A 20,815-nucleotide genomic window follows, 5' to 3' on the forward strand; every position below is an offset into this window, starting at 1 on the left:
CAAGGGAGCGCTGTCATTCGATGGGGCCAGCACCTCGAGGTCTGGATGCTGGCTTTCATGCCCACTGGCTGGGCAGCCTCTACTCGCCGAGCACCTGTTTCCTCTGACCTGGCTCCTGCTCCCTCTCTCCATCCTCCCTGGGTTCCTCCAGAAACATTGTTCATTCATTCACTTATTCACTCAGCAAATAAAACTGAGCACCTGCTGTGAACCTGCGGCAGGGAAACAGCAGTAAACGCTGCACAGCACAGCTCTGGGTTCCCCCGATACCCTTACAGTTCACTGTGCCTGGAATGTTCTTTTCCAGGTAGCTCTCACACAACCTCAGGTGTCATCTCCCCCAAGAAGGACCCTCTGCCCACCGTCTCCCAGGCCAGGAGGGTTCCATCCCCAAGCTCCAGGATGGTGACACCATGAATCCACACTTAGGTTTTCCCCAGGGTGAGTCAGTGCCCAACAGATGTCCTCAGAGGAGGGAGAGCCTGAGACTGGGGGGACCTGGCCATGAGTCCTCGCTCTGTGATGGAGGGGTGGTATACACCTACGGATGAAAAGCCACATGCTTTATAGCCACGTTGCTTGGGTTCAAATCCAAGCATGGCCACTTAAGAGCCAGGAAAACGTGGACCAGTTCCTTCACTTCTGGCCCTCAGTTCTCATCTGTAAAATGGAGGTAACTACTGACCTCAGAGGGGCAAAGTCGTGATCAAATGAGGTAACAGAGGTGCCTCTGGCTGTTCTTTATCACCCACTGTGGCTGAGCTTGGACTGGTGGCTTCACTTCTGCAACACTGTCATTTTTCCAGCAGGCACTGGGCTGATTAGAAGCAGCCCAAGTTGGCAGGTTGGGGGCCTCTGGCTTCAAGGCACCAAATGACCTTCTTTCTCAGTCTCTGTAGCAGTTATGAGCAGACTCTGGAGTTGAATACACCAGAGTGCTAATCTTGTGACCTCAGGCAAATTATTTCTCTCTTTGGCCCAAGACGCTCATCTGTAAAATGGCACCAACAATGGGAGATGCCTCACAGGGATGTGTGATGATCAAATGAGACAATGGATGATCATAAAAGCACTCAGCACAGACCCAATGGCTCTGGGCCTGCAGGGAGGGTATGGCCAGAGCACTCCACTCTTGCCAGTGGGACCCCTGCAGCCTTCTTCCCAAGGGTGGCAGAAGCCAGGCACAGAGAACCAGCAGAGCCCAGCCAGTACCTCCTTCTCCTCCATTTCCTGGCTGTCTGGCTCGATCCAGAAGGCCCACCAGGGCCCCCTTCCTCTGCAGAAGCTCCTGGAAGGAACCCATCTCTGCAATGGCCCCATCTTCCAACACCACGATCCAATCAGTCTGGGGCAGGATGTGGAGCGTGTGGGTGACGAGAATCCGTGTCTGGGCAGGAAGGGATGGAAGTTACACGTGTGTGCTTGGCCGGCCTTCCAGAGCTGACACAGAGGGGACAAGCAGTGTGCTCCTACCCTTCTCGGAAACAGAATGTCCACACAGAGAAATAAAGGGGCTTCTTCAACCTGCCTGGAAACCAGGAAACATGGAATTCACCTGAACCTGGCCAATGACCTGAGGCAGAGCCGTGGTGAAGGAGCAGGAGACGAACTAACTTCCCTGATGCTAAAACTGCTGACTCTGATTAAGAAATCCTACAACTTGCTTTCTCTCCCTTACTGCTTTTGTGCTAAGCAACCCCTAAACTTCTTCCTTACATTCTTTACAATAGCTTTAACCCAGAGGCTATGCTCCAGGAAGAAGGTAATGGGCAGATCATCTCAGAAGAATGGACAGGCCCTCTGCAGTTCCCCCACAAGCCAGAAAGATTCATTGAGGTTAAGAGGACTGTAGCAGCACCCTGTGAAGCGCCCTGATGGTTATCACCTTTTCTGTTCCATTCAGTTTTTCTATAAACCGTCAACACCCCAACTCCAAGATGGATTCACAGTCTCGAAGGCATTAGCCTGCTGTGACTCCCCTTTGCCTGGCAAAGCAATAAAGCTGTTCTTTTTTCTCCCAAAACTCTGCCTCTGTCTTAATCTGGCTTTTAGGGTGCAGAGGCAGGTTTTGTGGCAACAGTGGTAGTTTAAACATAAAGCTATAAGCAATGAATGACTGCCACTGTGGGCCACTGAGATTTGGGGGTTGTTTGTTATGTAGCACAGCAAAAACTGACCATTACAAAGAGGAAAATTGGACTTGAGGAGGGTGGTGGTGAGACAGACTTGGGTTAGGACTTTCTCTGCATTTGACCTGTGACTTCTGACACATTTTCCCAAACTTACCTTTCCCTGGAGCAGCCCATCAGGCCCGATGACCTGGTTGAAGACATGCTGGCCAACATGGGCATCCAGGGCCGCTAGGGGGTCATCCAACAGGTACACAGCAGCCTTCCTGTACACGGCCCGGGCCAGGCTCAGTCGCTGCTTCTGGCCCCCAGAGAGATTCATGCCCTGTGACCACAAAAGAGAGACAGGGACCTGGGTCTACACCTGCTGGGTGAAGCCAGTGTGATGGGGGCCATGTCTGCTCAGCAGAGTGACCTACAGCTCACAGTGCCTGTCCTCCAGAGCCACCTTCAGCTTGAAACACTTGCTCTCAAGCCAGCATCTCCCCAGCCTGGCTCCTCCCCTTCCCAGCCAATCTTCCTGGAACTGTCTGCACCCACTTCTCCCTCTGCTTGAGTCTGGCTTCACTCTGTTTCTCCACTGATATAGCCTTCCTCGAGAACATCAGTCACACCCCTGTTGCCTAATCCAGTGGTAGCTTTTCAGTCCTTATTTTCATCCATTTATTCATTCCTTCCACTCATATTTGCTGCATTGCTACTGTGCACCCAGCAGTGGGGACACAGTGATGAATAAAACCCTGTCCCCGCTCCCATGGATCTTTCACTCTAATGAGGGTGGGGTAGGAGACAAATAATCAGTAAGCAAACAAGTGAAATATATCACCTGTAGGATGGTGTTATGTGCTATGAAGAATAATAAAGCAGGGGAAGCGTGTAGGATGTACCGACGTGAGCAGGGTTGCTGTGCTGGGTAATGTGGTCAGGGAAGGCCTCTCTCCACTAAGAGACTTGACGGGATGAACCATGTGGATTCCTGAGAAAGAGCTTTACAAGTGGAGAGAACAGCAGGTGCAAAGGCCCTGAGGTGGGGAGCATGCTTTGGATTTTCAAGGAACATCGTGGAGATCCACGTGGCGGGAAAGGGGGAACATGATGGGAGATGAGTTAGAAATAACTGGGGGTCAGATTGCAGGGGACACCTTGTCAGTGATGGTCAGGACTATGGCTTTGACCCTGAGGGAATGGGGAGACCCTGGAGCGTTGTGAGCAGAGGAAGGATGTGAACTGACTGACGTTTGAACAGAATCCCTTTGGCTGCTGTGCTGGGATTAGCCTATCAGGGGTGAGGACAGAAATGAAGAGGGCAACCAGGGGCTCCTGCAGCCATGTGGGGAGAGTTGATGGTGGCGGGGCTCAAAACATCCTGGGTCTGACTCAGAGGATTTGCTGATGGATTAGATGTGGGTGTAAGAAAAAGAGAGGACTCAAGGATGACCCCAGGGTTTTGAATCTGAGCTTTACAAGGACAGAGATTCCATCACCTGGGATGTGGCAGGTTGCGGGCGAGGGGGCAGTAATGGGAAATCACATCTGCTTTAGGATGTGACCCAGCTGGACAGACACAGAGGGCAGCGGGCATCCTATTCCTCCTGAAACACCCTGCCCTTGGCCGCACGATGCCTCATCCTCCTCCCTAGATGTTTCTTCTCAGCTGCTCTTCCTGGCTCAGCCCACAAGGGGCTGCTCCAGACCATTTCCCCCTCCTCTTCTCTCCAGAAAACCTCACCCATTTATGTAACCTTAACTCCCACTTTTCCACTCTCAATTCCCTAATCTAGGGGTCAGCAAATGTTTTCTATACAGGGCCAGATAGCAACGATTTTAAGCTTTGTGAGGCCTCTAATCTCTGTCACAGCTGCTAATCTCTGTCCTTGTCATGCAAGAGCAGTCAGGGACCACAGGTAAAGGAATGTTCATGTGGCTGGATCCCAATAAAACTTTATTCACAAACCCAGATGGTGGGCTGGATTTGAATGGTGGGCCATAGTTTGCTAATCTCCACCCAATCCACAGCTCCTGTTTATCGGACATCTCTGCCCAGACCCTTTGGTGAGGTCCGGAGAGGGGAAGCAATCTGACCCAGACAGGCAAGGCAGACGCCTGCATTGCCTCTTTCCCAGGTGTTGGAGATTCCCTTACCACCAACCCCTGCCATGTCTCCCTGCCTCTTCTTTGTCTCTGTTTTCAACCATTAACTCACTAATAACTATTTATTGAGTACCTGCTATGCACTTGGCCCTGAGCTGGGCCCCCATCTCCCCTGTGTCCCTCCCAATGCACCACCCTCAGCCACAATGCCTCCTCATCCCGAGAAGGCCTTGAGACCCTCACCTGTTCCCCAATTTGGGTGTGGACTCCTGCGGGGAAGCTGTCCACATCTGGCCACAGGGCACAAGCCTCCAGGACCCTCTCCAGCCACAGAGGGTCTAGCTCCTGCCCGAAGCACACGTTGTCCACCACGGACGTGTTCTGGACCCAGGCTTCCTGGGGCACGTAAGCCACAGGACCCTAAAACACAAGGAGGCTGATGGGGATGGAAGCGGGAGCAATGTTGGAAGAGTGGTGGGAGCTGGGCTCTGGGTGGTGGTGGGAGGGGGCGGAGCTTGGGTGGGAGGTAGGGAGGAGTGGGGAGGGGGGGAGTCTTTCAGGACGAGGAGTGAGGGCTGGGCCTCACCTTGATGCCCACAGAGCCCTCCACCTTTGACAGTTCCCCGAGGAGGGCAGACAGCAGGGAGGACTTTCCTGCGCCCACGGGACCGACGACAGCCAGCAGGCAGCCCTGGGGCACAGTGAGGTTGATCCTGGCAACACAGAAGGGGCAACGTGTCCCTGGGTAGGACTCAGCCCAGGTCTGTGCAGAATTGGTGAATCCCAGACAAAGCCAGCCTTTCCTGCTGGTGACTCACCCAGAGGGTCACTAAGAGGATGTCTGGGGGCAATCCTTCCCTCTCCTGATCTTCTCTGGCTATGGAGGCAGCTATCCTGCCCAACACACATGCATGTGATCATATGTGTGTACACACACACCCATGCACACCACCCAAGTGCACACACTCCTGTATGTTCACACTTACTACACCACACATGTACACAGATGCACACATATGTGCACATATACTCACACGTCATACACAGATGCACACCCTCACACGAGTACACACGCACATGCACATTGCACACGTACCACACACGTGCACACACATATGCACAGACATATGCACATAACATATGCACCCCAGTGCATGCACACACATGCTCTCACTCTGTCCGTGCACACACTTACCTCTGCACGCACATACCCGCACTCAACACAGAGTTTATTAGGATTGGGGGTTAAACCAGCATCCCCTCTTGCTCAGGTTGTTTTCATAGGCTCCTCACCATTCTCTTTGCTTCTGCCTTCGCCCCCCCACCTGTTCACATCCTGCAGCCCGTCCTTCACACAGGGTCTGAGGGGCCAGTTCAAACCTAAGTCAGACCTTGACACTCCCCTCCCGAAGCTCTGAGTGGTTCCTGTTTCACTCAGGGTAAAAGCTGAGTCCTGACAATCATGAAGGACAACCAATGTCCCATTGCTCTGTCCCTCAGCTGCACCCGCAGCCACGGTGACCTCCTGTTTCTCAAACACACCTGAGGGATTATACTCTGCAGGTGTCATTTGGCAACAACTAGAGATGTTTCTGGTTGTCACACATGGTCGGGGCTGCTGCTCGTGGGTACATACTCAGGGAGGGGTGCTACAGTGCAAAGGACAGCCCCCACAACAAAACTATCCAGCCCCAAATGTCAGTAATGTCGAGGTGGAGAATCTTGGGTCTAGAGATACTCCTGCCTCAGGACCTTTGCACTTGCTCTTCCTACTGCCTAGGAAAGCTCTTTTCCTGGACACTTGCAAGGCTCATCCCTTTCCCTGATTTTGACCTCTGTTTAAATGCCAGGCCTTTCTTCCCTGCACATGCCCCTCCCTCGACATCACACTCTGCCCCCTTACCCTGATTTCTCATTTGTGTGGCTCCCCCAACCCCAACAGAACATCAGCCCCAAGAGCACAGGGCCCTCGTCTGTTTGCTTCACCCTATTTCCAGTGCCTAGAACAGGGCCTGGCACATGGCAAGTGCTCAGTAAATACTAAGAAATGAGTGAAGGACAATCAACACAAATACGGCCCAGGGTGCTTTCTTTCCTTTCAAAGGGAGTTTTAGGGTTGGCTGGGGTTTTCTGCCGCAGAGATCCAGCCAGAGAGTTGGGGGCTGGAGATGACAATGATCTGGGGACTGACACAGGAGGGGCAGCTGACGAGGCTAGGCCCTGGGCCACGCCTCCTTTGGTGTCACCTTGTCCAGCATGGTGATCAGAGCAGTGTCACCTCCCTGACGGGCGAGGCTCAGATGCCCTGTTCCTCTTCCACTGGAGCTTTTGCTTTCCCAGCTTCCCCACCCGACCTTGTCAAATGTCAGCAAGAAGGTGGGTACCAGGGAAGCCGCGTGTACCTGTGCAGGCAGGGAGGGCTTTCCCGGGACCAAGCAAAGGTGCCTTCCTGTACTCTGATGCAATCCTCCCCGGCAGCTGCAGGGCACAGAAGTCCAGTTATACGAGATGCTCCAAGAGACCCCAGGCGGCAGGAAATCTCTCCCACTAAACAAAACCTTCCCTCTACTCCCTGGCTTGGGTGTGACCCTGCGGTGGTCACATTCTCTACCTGACAGATGGGAATACAGTATTATAATTCAGGGGTCGGCAAACCATGGCCCAAGGGCCAGATCCTGTCTGCTGCCTATTCTTGTAAAGTATTCTTAGAACACAGCTAGCCTCATTCATTCCTGTATTTCTATGGCTGCTTTCACAAAGGCAGAGGAGAGCAGCTACGACAGAGAACACAGGGCTTGGGAAGCTAGCGTATGGACAGGTGGGTCCTTCACAGAAAACATTAGTGGGCTTCTGGTACAACTTATCATCCGATCCGGGGCTTTGGAGGGTGAAGGGGGCGTTACTAACTTCACTGAGACCACAGGTGTAACCAGGGGCATATGGTCTCCCTCCATCTCTGGGTCTCAGATAGTTTATCTGCATAATGAGGGAGCAGCCAGATTACTGGTCCTGGACCCTGAATACACATTTAGAATCATCTGGAAAGATTTTTTTTTAAAAAAACACAACGGCTCAGCTCAAAGCAATAAATCAGAACCTCCTTGGGGGTAAGGCCTGGGAATCTTACATCTAATAAGCAGTTAACACCTACTGACACCCACTGGGCTGGACGGTCTCTAGGGGAGGGTTGCAGACAACATGCAGGACGCCCAGTTAAATCTGAATTTTGGATAAACAATGAGGACTTTTTAAGGATAATTACACCCCCACATACTGCGTGGGATATACTTATACTAAAAAAAAATGATCCTCTGTGTCTCTGAAGTTCAAATTATTATTTGTGAATCTGGTTACTCTGGGGGGCTTGTCCTTCCCTAGCAGTCTGTGGGGTGGGAATGCTTCCCCATTTCCCCATCTGTGAAATGGGGGTGGGTTGCAGAAGCACTGATCCCAGATGCCGTGGGGAGGGAGCATGAGGTCACCACTGCGGACAGGACTTTGCATGTGCTGGCTCGTGGTACGTGCTTGGTCAACATTAGCTGTTGGTGTTTGTATTAATCTCATGGTCCCACATCTTTGGGGGAAGAGCAGGGGCTGGGATGAGGTGGGGGAGAGTAAGGCTCTGGCCCTGGGCAGGTGACCAAGTGTGTCAAACTCATGAGTCAAACAGCAGTCAGGGGTCTCTGGTCCAGCATCCAGGGGACCCTCCTGAGGGAATAAAGGCATGACACTCCAGACCCTAAGCTATCTATCGGGCAGCTCCTGAGAGCCGGGGGCCTGCTGTGTCTTGGGGGCCCTCAGGACAGTCCCTCTGGAGGTGGGGCACAGCAGTGGGGAGCAGAGGCCGGAAGCATGGGCATTACTGCCCAGGGCCACATAGCCGGCAGAGGCAGGCCTGGGATGTTAGCCCAGTGCCCAGCTCTGAACGCCTGCATCACACTGACTTAGCTGAACAAAGTTGCGCTCAGCTGAAAATGGGCCGGAGCTGGAAGTAGCCTCAGAGACATCAATTTGGGATTATTTAAAGGCCTCTTTGCTGACTTCTATGGGGTTCTCCCTAAGTTCTAATAATACAAAAATGCACCGGAGGCTGACGCTGTGCAGGGCCATAAGTGTGACGCTTCAAAGGACTCACTGAACCCTCGCCACAATCCGGTCATCATGTCCATTTTGCAGATGGGAACACTGAAGCTCAGAGAGATTAATAACTGGCCAAGGTCACCCATCTTGGGGTCAGTGCTGGGGCCGGAATTTGCATTCAGGCACAAAAGTCACAGGATATACTTTTAACCACCATGCGGGTGATTTTGAGGTAAGCGGCTCAATGCTTCCTTAGTTACAAGGGGAGGGTCCTGACCCAAGGATGGGTGCCCCTCCCACTGCAGCAGCTCAGTTTACATCACATCCCTGGAGGTGTAGGGTTAGAAGTGGACGGGGCAGGCAGGGAAGCCCAGATCACCCAAGCTTGGTTGAGCCTCATCATAGGATGGTCCTCGTCATTGCTCTGACTTTGTTTTCTAGCTTGATGAACACGCTGCCTGGACTTTAGGCACAAGGACAAGGACCTGGTCTGTTAGAGTGTGTGCTGCTACACACCCACAGTCACACACAGTAGGTGCTCACAAGTAGTCGCTGAGAGACCGGCAGAAAGCAGCATCTCGGTGCCTGCTTCCAAGTTACACGGCGGATGGCATGGTCCACACACAGCATCCCATTGCCAGCAGACCCCCGTGGGGACCCTGGAATTCCGTCAGTGGGAAGGGGGAGCCCTGCTGGTCCCCTCAATCCTCCCACACCCCTTCTGGTGAACTCAGCACTCACCATATCTGGAGGGACTTGAGTCCACGGCCCCAGGGTCAATTTCTTCCAGGCAGAGGAAGGTGGCCAGGCGGTCAAAGGATACCCGGGCCTGGGGACACCAAAGCCCCAGGTCACCCACACCAGAAGAGCAAAATCAAAACTAAAATACAAAAACTCAGACTTCGGGTGTTGGGTGTCTCAAGACGGTGAGAAAGCTTCCTGCCTACCAATCCCCAAGCATTTATAAGGCATCAGCACAAAGCCTTCCAGGTCATGGAAAATGATGCACGTGGAGCTGGTGACAATAGAGGTGGTGACCCCATACCTCCTGGCTCCTGGTTAGCATAACTGGAAGGAGCGGGGAGAGGTGATGGGCAGGCTTACTGACCCTGGCTGATTCACAAGGGGAAGGAAGTGCCAGGCTGATGAAAGGCAGGGCATTTCTCTTATTCCACAGCTGGCTCCTTAATTCCAAGGACACAGTCCTACAATAGGACAATTTATGTCCCACAACTGCTGCGCTAAATCCAAGGACATACCCCAGTATCTCTTTCTTTGTTATCTCTATCCCCCTGAAGTTTCTGTTTCAGGGCTGAGCTCCAGGGTAGAGAAGGGCCACTGGTAGATGACTGACACCACAGAAGTGAAGACAACGATGGCTGAGCCTTCCAATAAAAGACCCCGCGGCCCCATCAAGAGCTGGAGCCGTCTCGACCAGCCACCTGGCTGAAAGCTCCCCACATGCATGTTTTCTTTTCCTCTCTCTCTCTGAGCAATAAAAGCCGCTCTTTTTTCACTTTGTCCCTCTGTCTCTATTGAGAATCCTTTCTCAGTCAGCGGGCAAGGACCCACACATTTGGGGGAATCTTCCAATTTGGGGGTCCCTCTGATAACAGATCCAGCTGCCATTCTGCAGACCGGACCCAGGAAGCAGATGGTGGATTTTCCAATAGTGTCATCTGGCCTTTATCAGGAATGATTCCAATCTTTATCCACCTGGGGGCGCTCTCTCCACTCCCAGCTTCAGGGATGAAAGAGGTGAGCATTCAAATAGGGATGGCTTAGAAACATTCACAGACATAGAAAACAAACATAGAAGGGGTGAACTGAGAGTTCAAGATTTGAAGATACTAATATATACAAAATAGATAAACAACAAGTTCATACCATACAGCACAGGGAACTATATTCAACATCTTGTAGTAACTTATGGTGAAAAGGAATATGAAAATGAATACTTGCATGTTCGCGTATGACTGAAGCATGGTGCTGTACACCAGAAATTGACACAGCATTGTAAACTGACTATACTTCAATAAAATATATATGTATCCAAAAAAAAAAACCAGGTAGTAATGGCTCAGCTAGACAACTGATTTCTCATTTTCATCACAACCAAGGAGGCACAATGTAAATTGAGACAGTGAAGGAAGAGAAATGAAGTGAAACTGATCTGTATAAAAAGGGAACCAGAATGAACTTCTGCACAGGGAGCTGCTGGGTCTGTGAGGCTGCCTATGCTGAGGATGTCTGCTGGTGTCTTTCCCTGCTCCTCCGCCCTCCCACCTCTTTCCCAACTCTGCTCCATTGCTCCAGCACAGCCTCCTGCACCCCTGCAAGGCTCCTGCAGGCCAGAGTCCCCTCCCCGCTGCCTCACCTGGACGACGGAGTGGATGGAGAAGGGCAGGAAGGCCTGGGCCTTGTTGAGGATGTTGAGAACCGTGAGAGTCACAAAGGCTTTCTCGGCGTCCATGGCACTTTCCTCAGCCACCAGAGTATGGACAGTAAACACAACCAGCGCCACCTGGGTGGGAGACACAGGTGGTGGCGTTGAGCGGCTAAGCGTGGCCAGGGAAGGCAGGCCAGCCGCTGTATCTCCAAGGGTCCATGTGGCCATGCCTGCCATGTTGGAATGGGTTCCCCTCCACCCAGATCTCCCCCAAATTCTGCTGTTGATGGAGTTGTTTCTAAGTATCAGAAACTCTTGGTTCCAGGCATTGGGGGACATCACAGTTTTCCATCTTGGTAGCATTTCTGTGATTCTAGACATAGGTGAGACTTGTGACTAGAATCTCTGGGAGGATGACTCTGGGGAACCCCGGGTATCAGCAGCACTCCAGGGCTCTAGGTACTGCGGTTCCAGATGTCACTAGGGAGTGGTTCCTGTCCTGGGCTTCGTGGTGTTTTGGTTCTAAGTGTCGCTGAAATGATGGTCACTTGGTGTGACAGTCCCTCTATGTGATGGTCAGTCAGTGTGATGGTCACTCAGTGTGATGGTCACTTGGTGTGATGGCGACCCTGTGATCCTATATGGGGAGCCCTCATCCCCCGCCCCCAGCACTCCCTCCCCCAGCCCGTGCTCTGCAAGGAGACCAGAGTGACATCACCAGAAACGTGGACAACTGGAAGGACACCAGAGACACTGAGAAGAGGAGGCTGGAGGTCCTCAAGGCGCCCAGCTCCTGGGCCCGGATATGCAGGACTCTGTCCAGAAAGGCTCCCTCCCAGCCGTGGTACTTGACCGTCCTCACGTTCCTGAGGATGCAGCTGGTGAGCCGCGCCCGAGCGTCCTTCTGCCTCATTTGCTCTTCCTGGGACCGGAAGAAAGAAAAGGGGAGAGGATAGGGACAAGTCTAGAATTCTCCTTCCCGCCACATTCCCCCTTCACCAAATCCTGCTGATTCTATGTCGAAACCAGGCCCCACTGTCTTCTCTCAGCATCTCTGTCCCTACAGTCCTGGTCCAAACCACAGTCATCTTGCACCCAGTCCTCTGCAGGAGCCTCCTCCCTCCCGCCCCTTTTATGCCCTCACCTCGGGTGGTGGAAGGTGCCCCCAAAGCCCAGGGAAGAAGTTGAGACCTGAACCAGCCTGGATGTGGTGCTGCCAGGAAGGCTTCCTGGAGGTGGAGGTGACCTGAGTTACATTTTAAATGACAAGGAGTTGCTGAGCAAGCAGAGAATGAGTGGATGGAGGTGGGCGGGGGAAGATGGAGGGGGTCATGATGGGGAGGACGTCCAGTGTGGTCAGAGGAGGGGATGAGGCTAAGACAAGGGCGCTGGGCTGGATCACGCTGGGACTTGAAGTCAGGCAGAAGAGTTTGGGGGCTGCCATGCTTCACCATGGAGGGGCATCGTCAGGGGGCAGGTGTGTGGACAATCGTCAGGGAGGCCCAACGGGAGGCCACAGAAACAGTCTCTGTGAGACCAACCTCCCTCCCTCCCCACCTCCATTAGGCCATAGGTATTTACTGGGCACCTTCTGTGTGCCAAGCACGATTCTAAAAGCTGTGATGACATCAGTTAGCATCCCTGCTGCCGGGAAGCTCTCAGTCTGATGAGAGATACAACACAAGGAAGAGCCAGGTGTGTCCCCTGGCAGGTTACAAAGTGACAACAAACAGGGCAGGAAAGGAGGTGCGCTGCAGGAAGTGGACGGGAGGGGAGCAAGGGTGCTCCCGGCAGAGGGAACAGCAAGAGCAAAGACGCCCCTGCCCCAGAGTGGGGCTGGTTAGGGTGGCAGAGTGCAGTAATAAAGGTTGAAGTTTTATGCAGTTATCAGAGGTTCAACTCCTCTCCCTAAGAAATGTTTATAACCAACACACTCTCACTCTTCGTCCCAATCCTCCTAGCTGGGGCACTCCTCACACTGATCAAATGAAGAGTCCTAGGCTAAATGCAATTCTGGAAAGGACTCAACCCTGTAGGACCCTTTGGCTACTACAGCCTATTGCCGACGCAATTAAATTATTCACCAAAGAACCACTGTGACCAGCCACGTCCTCCATCTCCACATTTATCACTGCACCAGTCTTAGCCCTAACCCTATAAACTCCCCTCCCACCTACCCTACCCTCTCATCAACATAAACTCAGGGCTGTAATTTACACTCACTATGTCAAGCCTAGCCGTCTATTCCATCCTGCGATCTGGGTGAGCATCCAACTCAAAACACGCGCTACCGGGGGCCCGATGAGCAGAAGCACGAACAATTTCATAGGAAGCAACACTAGCAATCACCCTGCTATCAGTGCCTCTCATCAACGGACCTTTTACACTTTCAACATTAATCACAAGAACACCTAAGAACGATTTTTCCCAGCCTGACTCCCAGCCATTGTTTGCTTTATCTCTACCCAAGCACACACTAGTCAGATTCCCCCTGGATCTGACAGAAGGGGAATCAGAGTTAGTATCTGGAGTCAACAAAGAATAGGCAACAGGTCCCACTGCCGGTTTTCCCTAGCAGAACATGCCAACACTATCATAATAAATATCTTCACCACGATTTTATTCTTCGGAGCATCTCCTAATCCTCACACACCAGAACTGTACATGGCCAACTTCCTCGTTACAATGCTTCTATTGACAGTGTCCTGCCTGTGAATTCGAGCATCCTACCCATGGTTCCAACAGGATCAACTCACACGTTTATTATGAGAAAATTTCCTACCACTAACATTAGCCCTATGTATGTGAAACATCAGATCACCCATCCTAACATCAAGTACCCCCCCCACACAGACATAAAAAAAGTCTGACAAAAGAGTTCCTTTGACAGAGTAAATTATAGAGGTTTAAGCTCTCTTATTTCTAAAATTATAGGAATTGAACCTACCCCTAAGAATTCAGAATTCTTCATGCTACCATATTACACACTATTCCAAAAGGTTGGCTGAATAAGCTATCGGGCCCATACCCAAAGAACAGTGGCTCATCTCCTTCCTTGCTAATAAATCCCGACATCTTTCTTATTATGCTAACCACTATTATTTCCGGAACCACAATCGTAATAGTAAGCTCATTGACGACTTACCTGAATCGGATTTGAAATGAATATGTTAGCCATTATCCCCATTTTAATAAAAAAAAGAAAACCCAAGAGTCATAGAAGTGGATGCACTGAGTACTTCACTCAGTACTACTCATGACAGCAATCGTTGTTAGTTTACTTCACTCCGGCCAATGAACTATCACAGACGTCTTTAACCCAACAGCATCGACACTGATAACAACGGCTTTAGGAGTAGCCCCTTCCCACTTTTGAGTGCCCGAAGTAACACAAATAATCTAATCTTACTAACATAACAAAAGCCTGCACCCCTATCAGCGCTCTGTTAAATTTCACCACCCATCCACCTACATGTACGATTAACAATATCCGTCCCATCCATTACAGTTGGAGGATGAGGTGGAAAAACTAAACTCAGTAATGAACAATTACAGCCGACTTATCAACTGCCCACCGAGGATGAACAACAGGCACCATGCTGCATAACCCCACCATAACAATCTTATACTTAACTAGCTCTTATCACAGTAACGCTCTGTTCCTACCTTTCATCCACAGCTCAGCCACAACCATGCTATCATGGTCGCATCTAGGAAACAAAATGCCCATTATCACAGCCTCAATTCTGACTGTCATGTTATCAACAGGAGGTCTCCCAGCTACGATCAGGATTTATGCCTAAATGAGTAATTATTCAAGAAATAACAAGAAATAATAGCATTATTCTACCCACACTAATAGCCATTACAGCACTACTTAACTTATTTTTTTATATACGACTAACATATGCCACAGCACACTAACCATGCTTCCCTCAATAAAGAATAAGAAAATAAAATGACAGTTTGATACACAAAACGATTAATTCTACTGCCAATACTAGTAGTAACACTACCATTACCCTTAGCATCAGTACTCTCAGTACTGGACTAGGAATACAGGTTAAACCAGACCAAGAGCCTTCAAAGCTCTAAGCAAGTATAATTTACTTAATTTCTGCCCATTAAGGATGGCAAGATTCTACCCTACACCAACCGAATGGACATCAAACACTTTAATTAAGCTAAATCTTCACTAGCTTGACAGGATTACACCCCCATGGAATTTTAGTTAACAGCTAAATACCCTAGTCAACTGGCTGCAATCTACTTCTCTGGCCGTCAGAAAGAAAAAAAAAAAAAAAGGGGTGGGAAAAGCTCCCATGGAATTGGAGCTGCTTCTTTGAATTTGCAATTCAACCTGTTAATTCACCACAGGACTTGGCAAAAAGAGGGCTTAACCTCTGTCTTTGGATTTACAGTCTAAAGCTTACTCTGCCATTCCACTTACGTTCTTAAACCGCTGATTATTCTCAACACATCACAAAGATAGTGGAACCCTGTATTTGCTGTTTGGTTCTTGAGTGGCATAGTAGGCCCTGCCCTAAGCCTAAGCCTGCTTAGATCCCTGCTGAGCTGGGTCGGCCTGGAGCAACAGGGGGATGAGCTAATCTACGATACAGTTTTAACAGCTCATGCGTTTGTATTTTTTGCTATTAATACTATCACTCCCAGTGTCAGCAACCAGAATTACTATTGTGAATGAAAAGTACTGCCAGCCGTATCAGTAAACAAAGGGTGCTGTGGCCATCAAGTCATCAGCCACACATACCATCCCACTGCAGTCAGCGAGAGGGAACGCAGGATGCAGACAAGCAGGCAGCCCCGGCCTGCCTCTGATGCCACCCCCAACCGTGCACCCTGAGGGACTCAGAATGTGAAAGAACAGAATACTGGCCCTAGGTAGCTAGGTGCACAGCAAAGGAATGATTTCCATGAGCCCAGACCTTTGCACCTTCCCATACATAGAAAGGTGCTAAATTCCTTAACTTGAGGTATCTGGTTTTCTCTAACAGTAATCTTCTGATGTTCAGATTACTTGGTCTTTGTTGCAAAAACTCCTATATACCCTGGCTTCTACCTTGCCACTTGGGTACAGTCCCTTAGAGTGATCTGAGAGGCTGTGTTCCGGGCTCGAGTCCTCAGGAAGTCTGCCGAATAAAACATAACTCTCAACTTTTAGGTTGTGCTTTTTATTTCGGTCGACATTATGCTACTGAACAGATCAAAGTCTGAATACAACCCTTTCTGATCCTGCAGGGGGAGGAGACCCTATTCTATATCAACATTCATTCTGATTCTTTGGACACCCCGAGGTTTCCATTCTTATTCTACCTGGTTTCGGAATAATCTCACATATTGTGACCCATTATTCAGGAAAAAAAAAAGAACCTTTTGGATATACAGACGTGGTGTGAGCTACAATATCTATTGGCTTTTTAGGGCTTACTGTATGAGCTCATCACATACAATAAATCACGGAATCAAACCCTCTTCAGTTGGTTTCACAGGTTCACAGTAGGCATGGACATCAACACACGAGCACACTTCACATCAGCTACTATAATTATCGACATTCCTACAGGAGTATGTATTTAGCTGACCGGCAACCCTTCACAGAGGCAATATCAAGTGATCTCTCATTATATTATGGGCCTTAGGCTTTATTTTCCTTTTCACAGTAGGAGGATTACAGGCATCGTATTAGCCAGCTCATCCCTAGATTTCATCCTTCAAGACATGTATTTTGTAGCAACGCAATTCCACTATGTCTTACTGTTACGGAAATGACAGGCCAGCCAAGAAACAAGCACCACTCGGAGGGTTGGAGTACTCAGATTTATTACACCGGCTGACTCAAAGGGGCTTCTGCTCCTAAGCTCTGAGCACCTCCAAGACGTGCGCATGAGGTTTTATAGGGTTAAGTACAAGCTTGGGGTATTCGGCCAATAGGCATGGAACAGCTTTAGCAACATCATTATCATAAAAGTAGAGGCAGTGAGGCAGCAAACCAACATTTCAAGGCCAGATATGTCTCTTTGAAAATCCAGCTGGCTAGCAAAAACATGAACAGGGAATCAGCAAACCGACACTTATTAACTTAGATTTACGAGTTAGCCCAGCAGAACTCAGATCAGTAATCCGACATTTGTTACACTTAGATTTGTGACTTAGCTTGTTAGCCCAGCTGGGCTTTTCCTTCACATTACCAATAGGAGCTGTGTTTGCCATCATAGGGGGCTTTGTACATCGATTCCCACTATTCTCGGGTTATACATGTAACTCAACATGAGAAAAAAATTAATTTCATAATTATACTGGTGGGTGTAAACATAATCTTCTTCCCACAACACGTCCTTGGCCTTTCTGGAATACCATGACGATATTCTGACTATCCGGATTGCATATACAACATGAAATATTATCTCATCCATAGGCTCATTTATTTCATTAACAGCAGTAATACTGATAGTTTCCATCGTATGAGAAGCATTCACATCAAAGCAAGAAGTCCTAACAGTAGGACTGACTACCACTCATGTGGAAGGATTACACAGAAGCCCTCCACCATATCGTACGTCTGAAGAGCCCACCTACATCAACCTAAAATAAGAAAGGGAGGAACTGAACTCCCTTCAGTTGGTTTCAAACCAACAGCATAACCATTATGCCTTTCTCGATAAAAGAGGCAGTCGTAGAAATTTACATAACTTTGTCAAAGTCAAGTCGTAAGTGAAAATTCTATATACCTCTACGGCATCCCCTTTTTAACTAGGCTTCCAAGACGCAACATCACCCAACACAGATGAATTATTACACTTTCATGACCAAACGCTAATAATCATATTTTCAATCAGCTCTCTAGTTCTCTGTATTATTTCACTCATGCAAACAACTAAGTTAACACACACAAGTACTGTAGATGCACAAGAGATTAGACAATCTGAACAATTTTACCAGCTATTATCTTAATCCTAATTGCCATCCCCATTACAAATCTTTTACATACCAGATGAAATCAATAACCCTTCTTTAACTAGAAAAACAATAGGCCATCAATGATACTCAAGCTATCAATATACAGACTAGGAAGACTTAAACTTTGATTCCTACGTGATGCCAACAACAGACCCAATGCCAGGAGAATTAGAACTACCAGAAGTAGATAATCGAGGAGAACTACCAATAGAAATAAGAGTCCAAATACTGGTCTCATCCAAAGATGTCTTGCACTCACGAGCCATCTCTTCACTAGGCTTAAACACAGATGTGGTTCCAGGGTGCCTGCATCAAATAATGCCAACGTCAACACAACCAGGTCTGTATTAACAGAGAACGCTCAGAAATTTGTGGATCCAATCATAGCTTTATGCCCATTGTCCTCGAAATTAGCACCATTAAAATAGTTTGAAAAATGATCTGCATCTAGAGCCTAAATTCATTAAGAAGCTAAACAGCATTAAATTTTAAAGTTAACAAATGGGAGTGTAAATCTCCCCTTAATAATATGCCTCAGCTAGATACATCAACATGATTTGTTACCATTGTATCAATAATCCTAACCCTATTCATTACATTTCAACTTAAATTTTCAAAATATACTTACATATCAAATCCAGAACTAAAATCAAATGAAATACAAAAACACATTATCCCTTCAGAAGCAAAATGAACAAAAATTTATTTACCTCTTTCATTATACCAACCATAACAGGACTCCATATTGTAGTCTTTAAAAAACATTTTTTTTTTGGTGGGGAAAGTAATCGGTTTATTTATTTATTTATATTTAATGGAGGAACCCAGGATTGAACCCAGGACCTCATGCATACTAAGCATGTGCTGTGCCACTGAGCTGTACCTCCCCGTCCTTATAGTCTTAATCATTATATACCCAAGTATATTATTCCCTACATCTAATTGACTAAATCAGTAATCATCTTATTTCTATCCCACAATGATTAATTCAACACACATCAAAACAAATAATAGCTAACCATCACTCTAAAGGACAAACGTGAGCATTAGTACTTATATCACTCATTCTATTTATTGGCTCAACAAACCTACCAGGCCTTCTACCACACTCATTTACCCCCACAATTCTCAGTAAACTTGGGCACAAGGTGGCTTTCAGCTTTTCACTGCTGAGTATCATGCTGGCTGTAGGTTTGTCAGAAATACCTTTTATTATGTTGAGATATGTTCCCTCTGTACCCACTTTGGTTAGAGTTTTTATCATAAATGGGTGCTGAATTTTATCAAATGCCTTTTCTGCATCTATTAAGATGATCATGTGATTTTTGTCCTTTCTCTTGTTGATGTGGACATGTACACAAACCCCCCCACCAAAACAAAAAAAACCACCTTAGGCATGGCAACCCCTCTACGAGCAGAAACTGTAATAACGGTTCTGCCTTAAGACAAAAGCCTCACTAGCCCATTTTCTGCCCCAAGGAACACCAGTTCCTTACCCCTATGCTAGCAATTATTGAAACCATCAGTTTATTTATTCAACCAATAGCCCTCGCTGTACGATTAACAGACAATATTAATTACAGCAGGCCACCTATTAATTCACTTACCTAATTGGAGGAGCAACCCTCGTGCTGATAAATATTAGCACTGCCACAGCTTTCATTACAGTTATTACCCTTATTTTACTAACTATTCCTGAATTCGCTGCAGCCCTCATTCAGGCCTTTGTGTTCACACTACTAGTGAGCCTTTACTTACACGACAACGCATAATGACCCACCAAGCCCATGCGTATCACATAGTAAACCCAAGCCCCTGACCTCTTACAGGGGCGCCCTCAGCCCTTTTGATGACTAGTGGGTTAGTTATATGATTTCATTTTAATTCACTATGAGTACCATCACTAGCCCTACTGACCTACACCCTCATGATATACCAGTGATGATGGGATAGCATCCGAGAAAGCACCATTCAAGGTCACTGTACCCCAACTGTTCGAAAAGGACTTTGATGGAATGGTCCACCAGAAGCCCTCTTCTTTACTGGCTTCTTCTGAGCCTGCTACCACTCAGGCCTTGCCCCTGCACCTGAATTAGGTGGATGCTGACTGCCAACAGGTATCTGCCCCCTAAACCCATCAGAAGTACCACTTCTTAACACCTCTGTCCTATGAGCCTCCAGAATACCCACCACAGCCTAATAGAAGGTAATCGTAAACACATCCTTCAAGCCCTCTTTATCACAACCGCCCTCGGTGCTTGCTTCACATTCTTACGAGCCTCAGAATATTACGAAGCACCTTTCACAATTTCAGATGGTGCATAGGGATTAACATTCTTCACAGCAACGGCTTCCATGGCCTACGTGTAATTATTGGCTCTACTTTTCTAGTTTGCTTCTTTTACGTCAAGTAAAATTTCACCTCACACCTAATCACCGTTTCGGATTTGAAGCCGCTGCTTGATACTGACATTTTGTAGAGGTAGTATGATTTTCCCTTGATGTCTCCATTTATTGATGAGGCTCTCGTTCTTTTAGTATTAATTAGTACAACTGATTTTTCAATCCATCAGTTTTGGTATAACCCAAAAAAGAATAAGAAGAAGAATAAATCTCATACTGGTGTTGTTTATAAATATAGTATTAGCCTCACTGCTTGTATTCATTGCACTCTGATTTCCTCAGCTAAATATTTATACAGAAAAAACAAGCCCCTATGAGTGTGACCCTATAGGATCAGCACACCTATCTTTTTCTGTAAAATTTTTCTTAATTGCTATTAAATTTCTTCTCTTTGATTTAGAAATTGCCCTTCTCCTGCCTCTACCAGGAGCATCCCAAACAAATCACCTAAAAACAATACTCATTATAGCATTACTTTTAATTTCACTGTTAGCAGTAAGTCTAGCCTAAGAATGAACTCAAAGGACTTGAATGGACTAAATACGATAATTAGTTTAAACTAAAAATAATTTATTTCATCTAATTTATAAAGATACATGCACCCCAGTGTTCACGGCAGCACTATATACAATAGCCAAGACACGGAAACAACCTAAATGTCCATCAACAGGTGACTGGATAAAGAAGTTATGGTATATTTATACAATGGAATACTACTCAGCCATAATAGAATAAAATGCCATTT

General features: G+C 48.0%; 1 protein-coding gene and 2 pseudogenes across 1 annotated transcript in view; 2 read left to right on the top strand and 1 right to left on the bottom strand.

Moving 5' to 3' along the window:
- Positions 1 to 20,815, bottom strand: part of ABCC6 (ATP binding cassette subfamily C member 6) — a 68,409-nt gene that overhangs the window by 20,362 nt on the left and 27,232 nt on the right. The window contains exons 12-19 of the mRNA XM_072942083.1: positions 11,408 to 11,611; positions 10,678 to 10,824; positions 9,042 to 9,129; positions 6,623 to 6,698; positions 4,807 to 4,933; positions 4,464 to 4,640; positions 2,287 to 2,454; positions 1,213 to 1,387 (exon numbers count right to left, since the gene is read on the bottom strand). Coding sequence (XP_072798184.1) covers positions 1,213 to 1,387; positions 2,287 to 2,454; positions 4,464 to 4,640; positions 4,807 to 4,933; positions 6,623 to 6,698; positions 9,042 to 9,129; positions 10,678 to 10,824; positions 11,408 to 11,611 — 1,162 coding nt within the window. The remainder of the gene's footprint in view (positions 1 to 1,212; positions 1,388 to 2,286; positions 2,455 to 4,463; positions 4,641 to 4,806; positions 4,934 to 6,622; positions 6,699 to 9,041; positions 9,130 to 10,677; positions 10,825 to 11,407; positions 11,612 to 20,815) is intronic.
- Positions 12,605 to 13,548, top strand: LOC140686934 (NADH-ubiquinone oxidoreductase chain 1-like; annotated as a pseudogene).
- On the top strand, positions 19,439 to 20,185 carry LOC140686935 (cytochrome c oxidase subunit 3-like; annotated as a pseudogene).

This window comes from Vicugna pacos, chromosome 18 (genome assembly GCF_048564905.1).
Source record: "Vicugna pacos chromosome 18, VicPac4, whole genome shotgun sequence".
NCBI lineage: Eukaryota > Metazoa > Chordata > Mammalia > Artiodactyla > Camelidae > Vicugna > Vicugna pacos.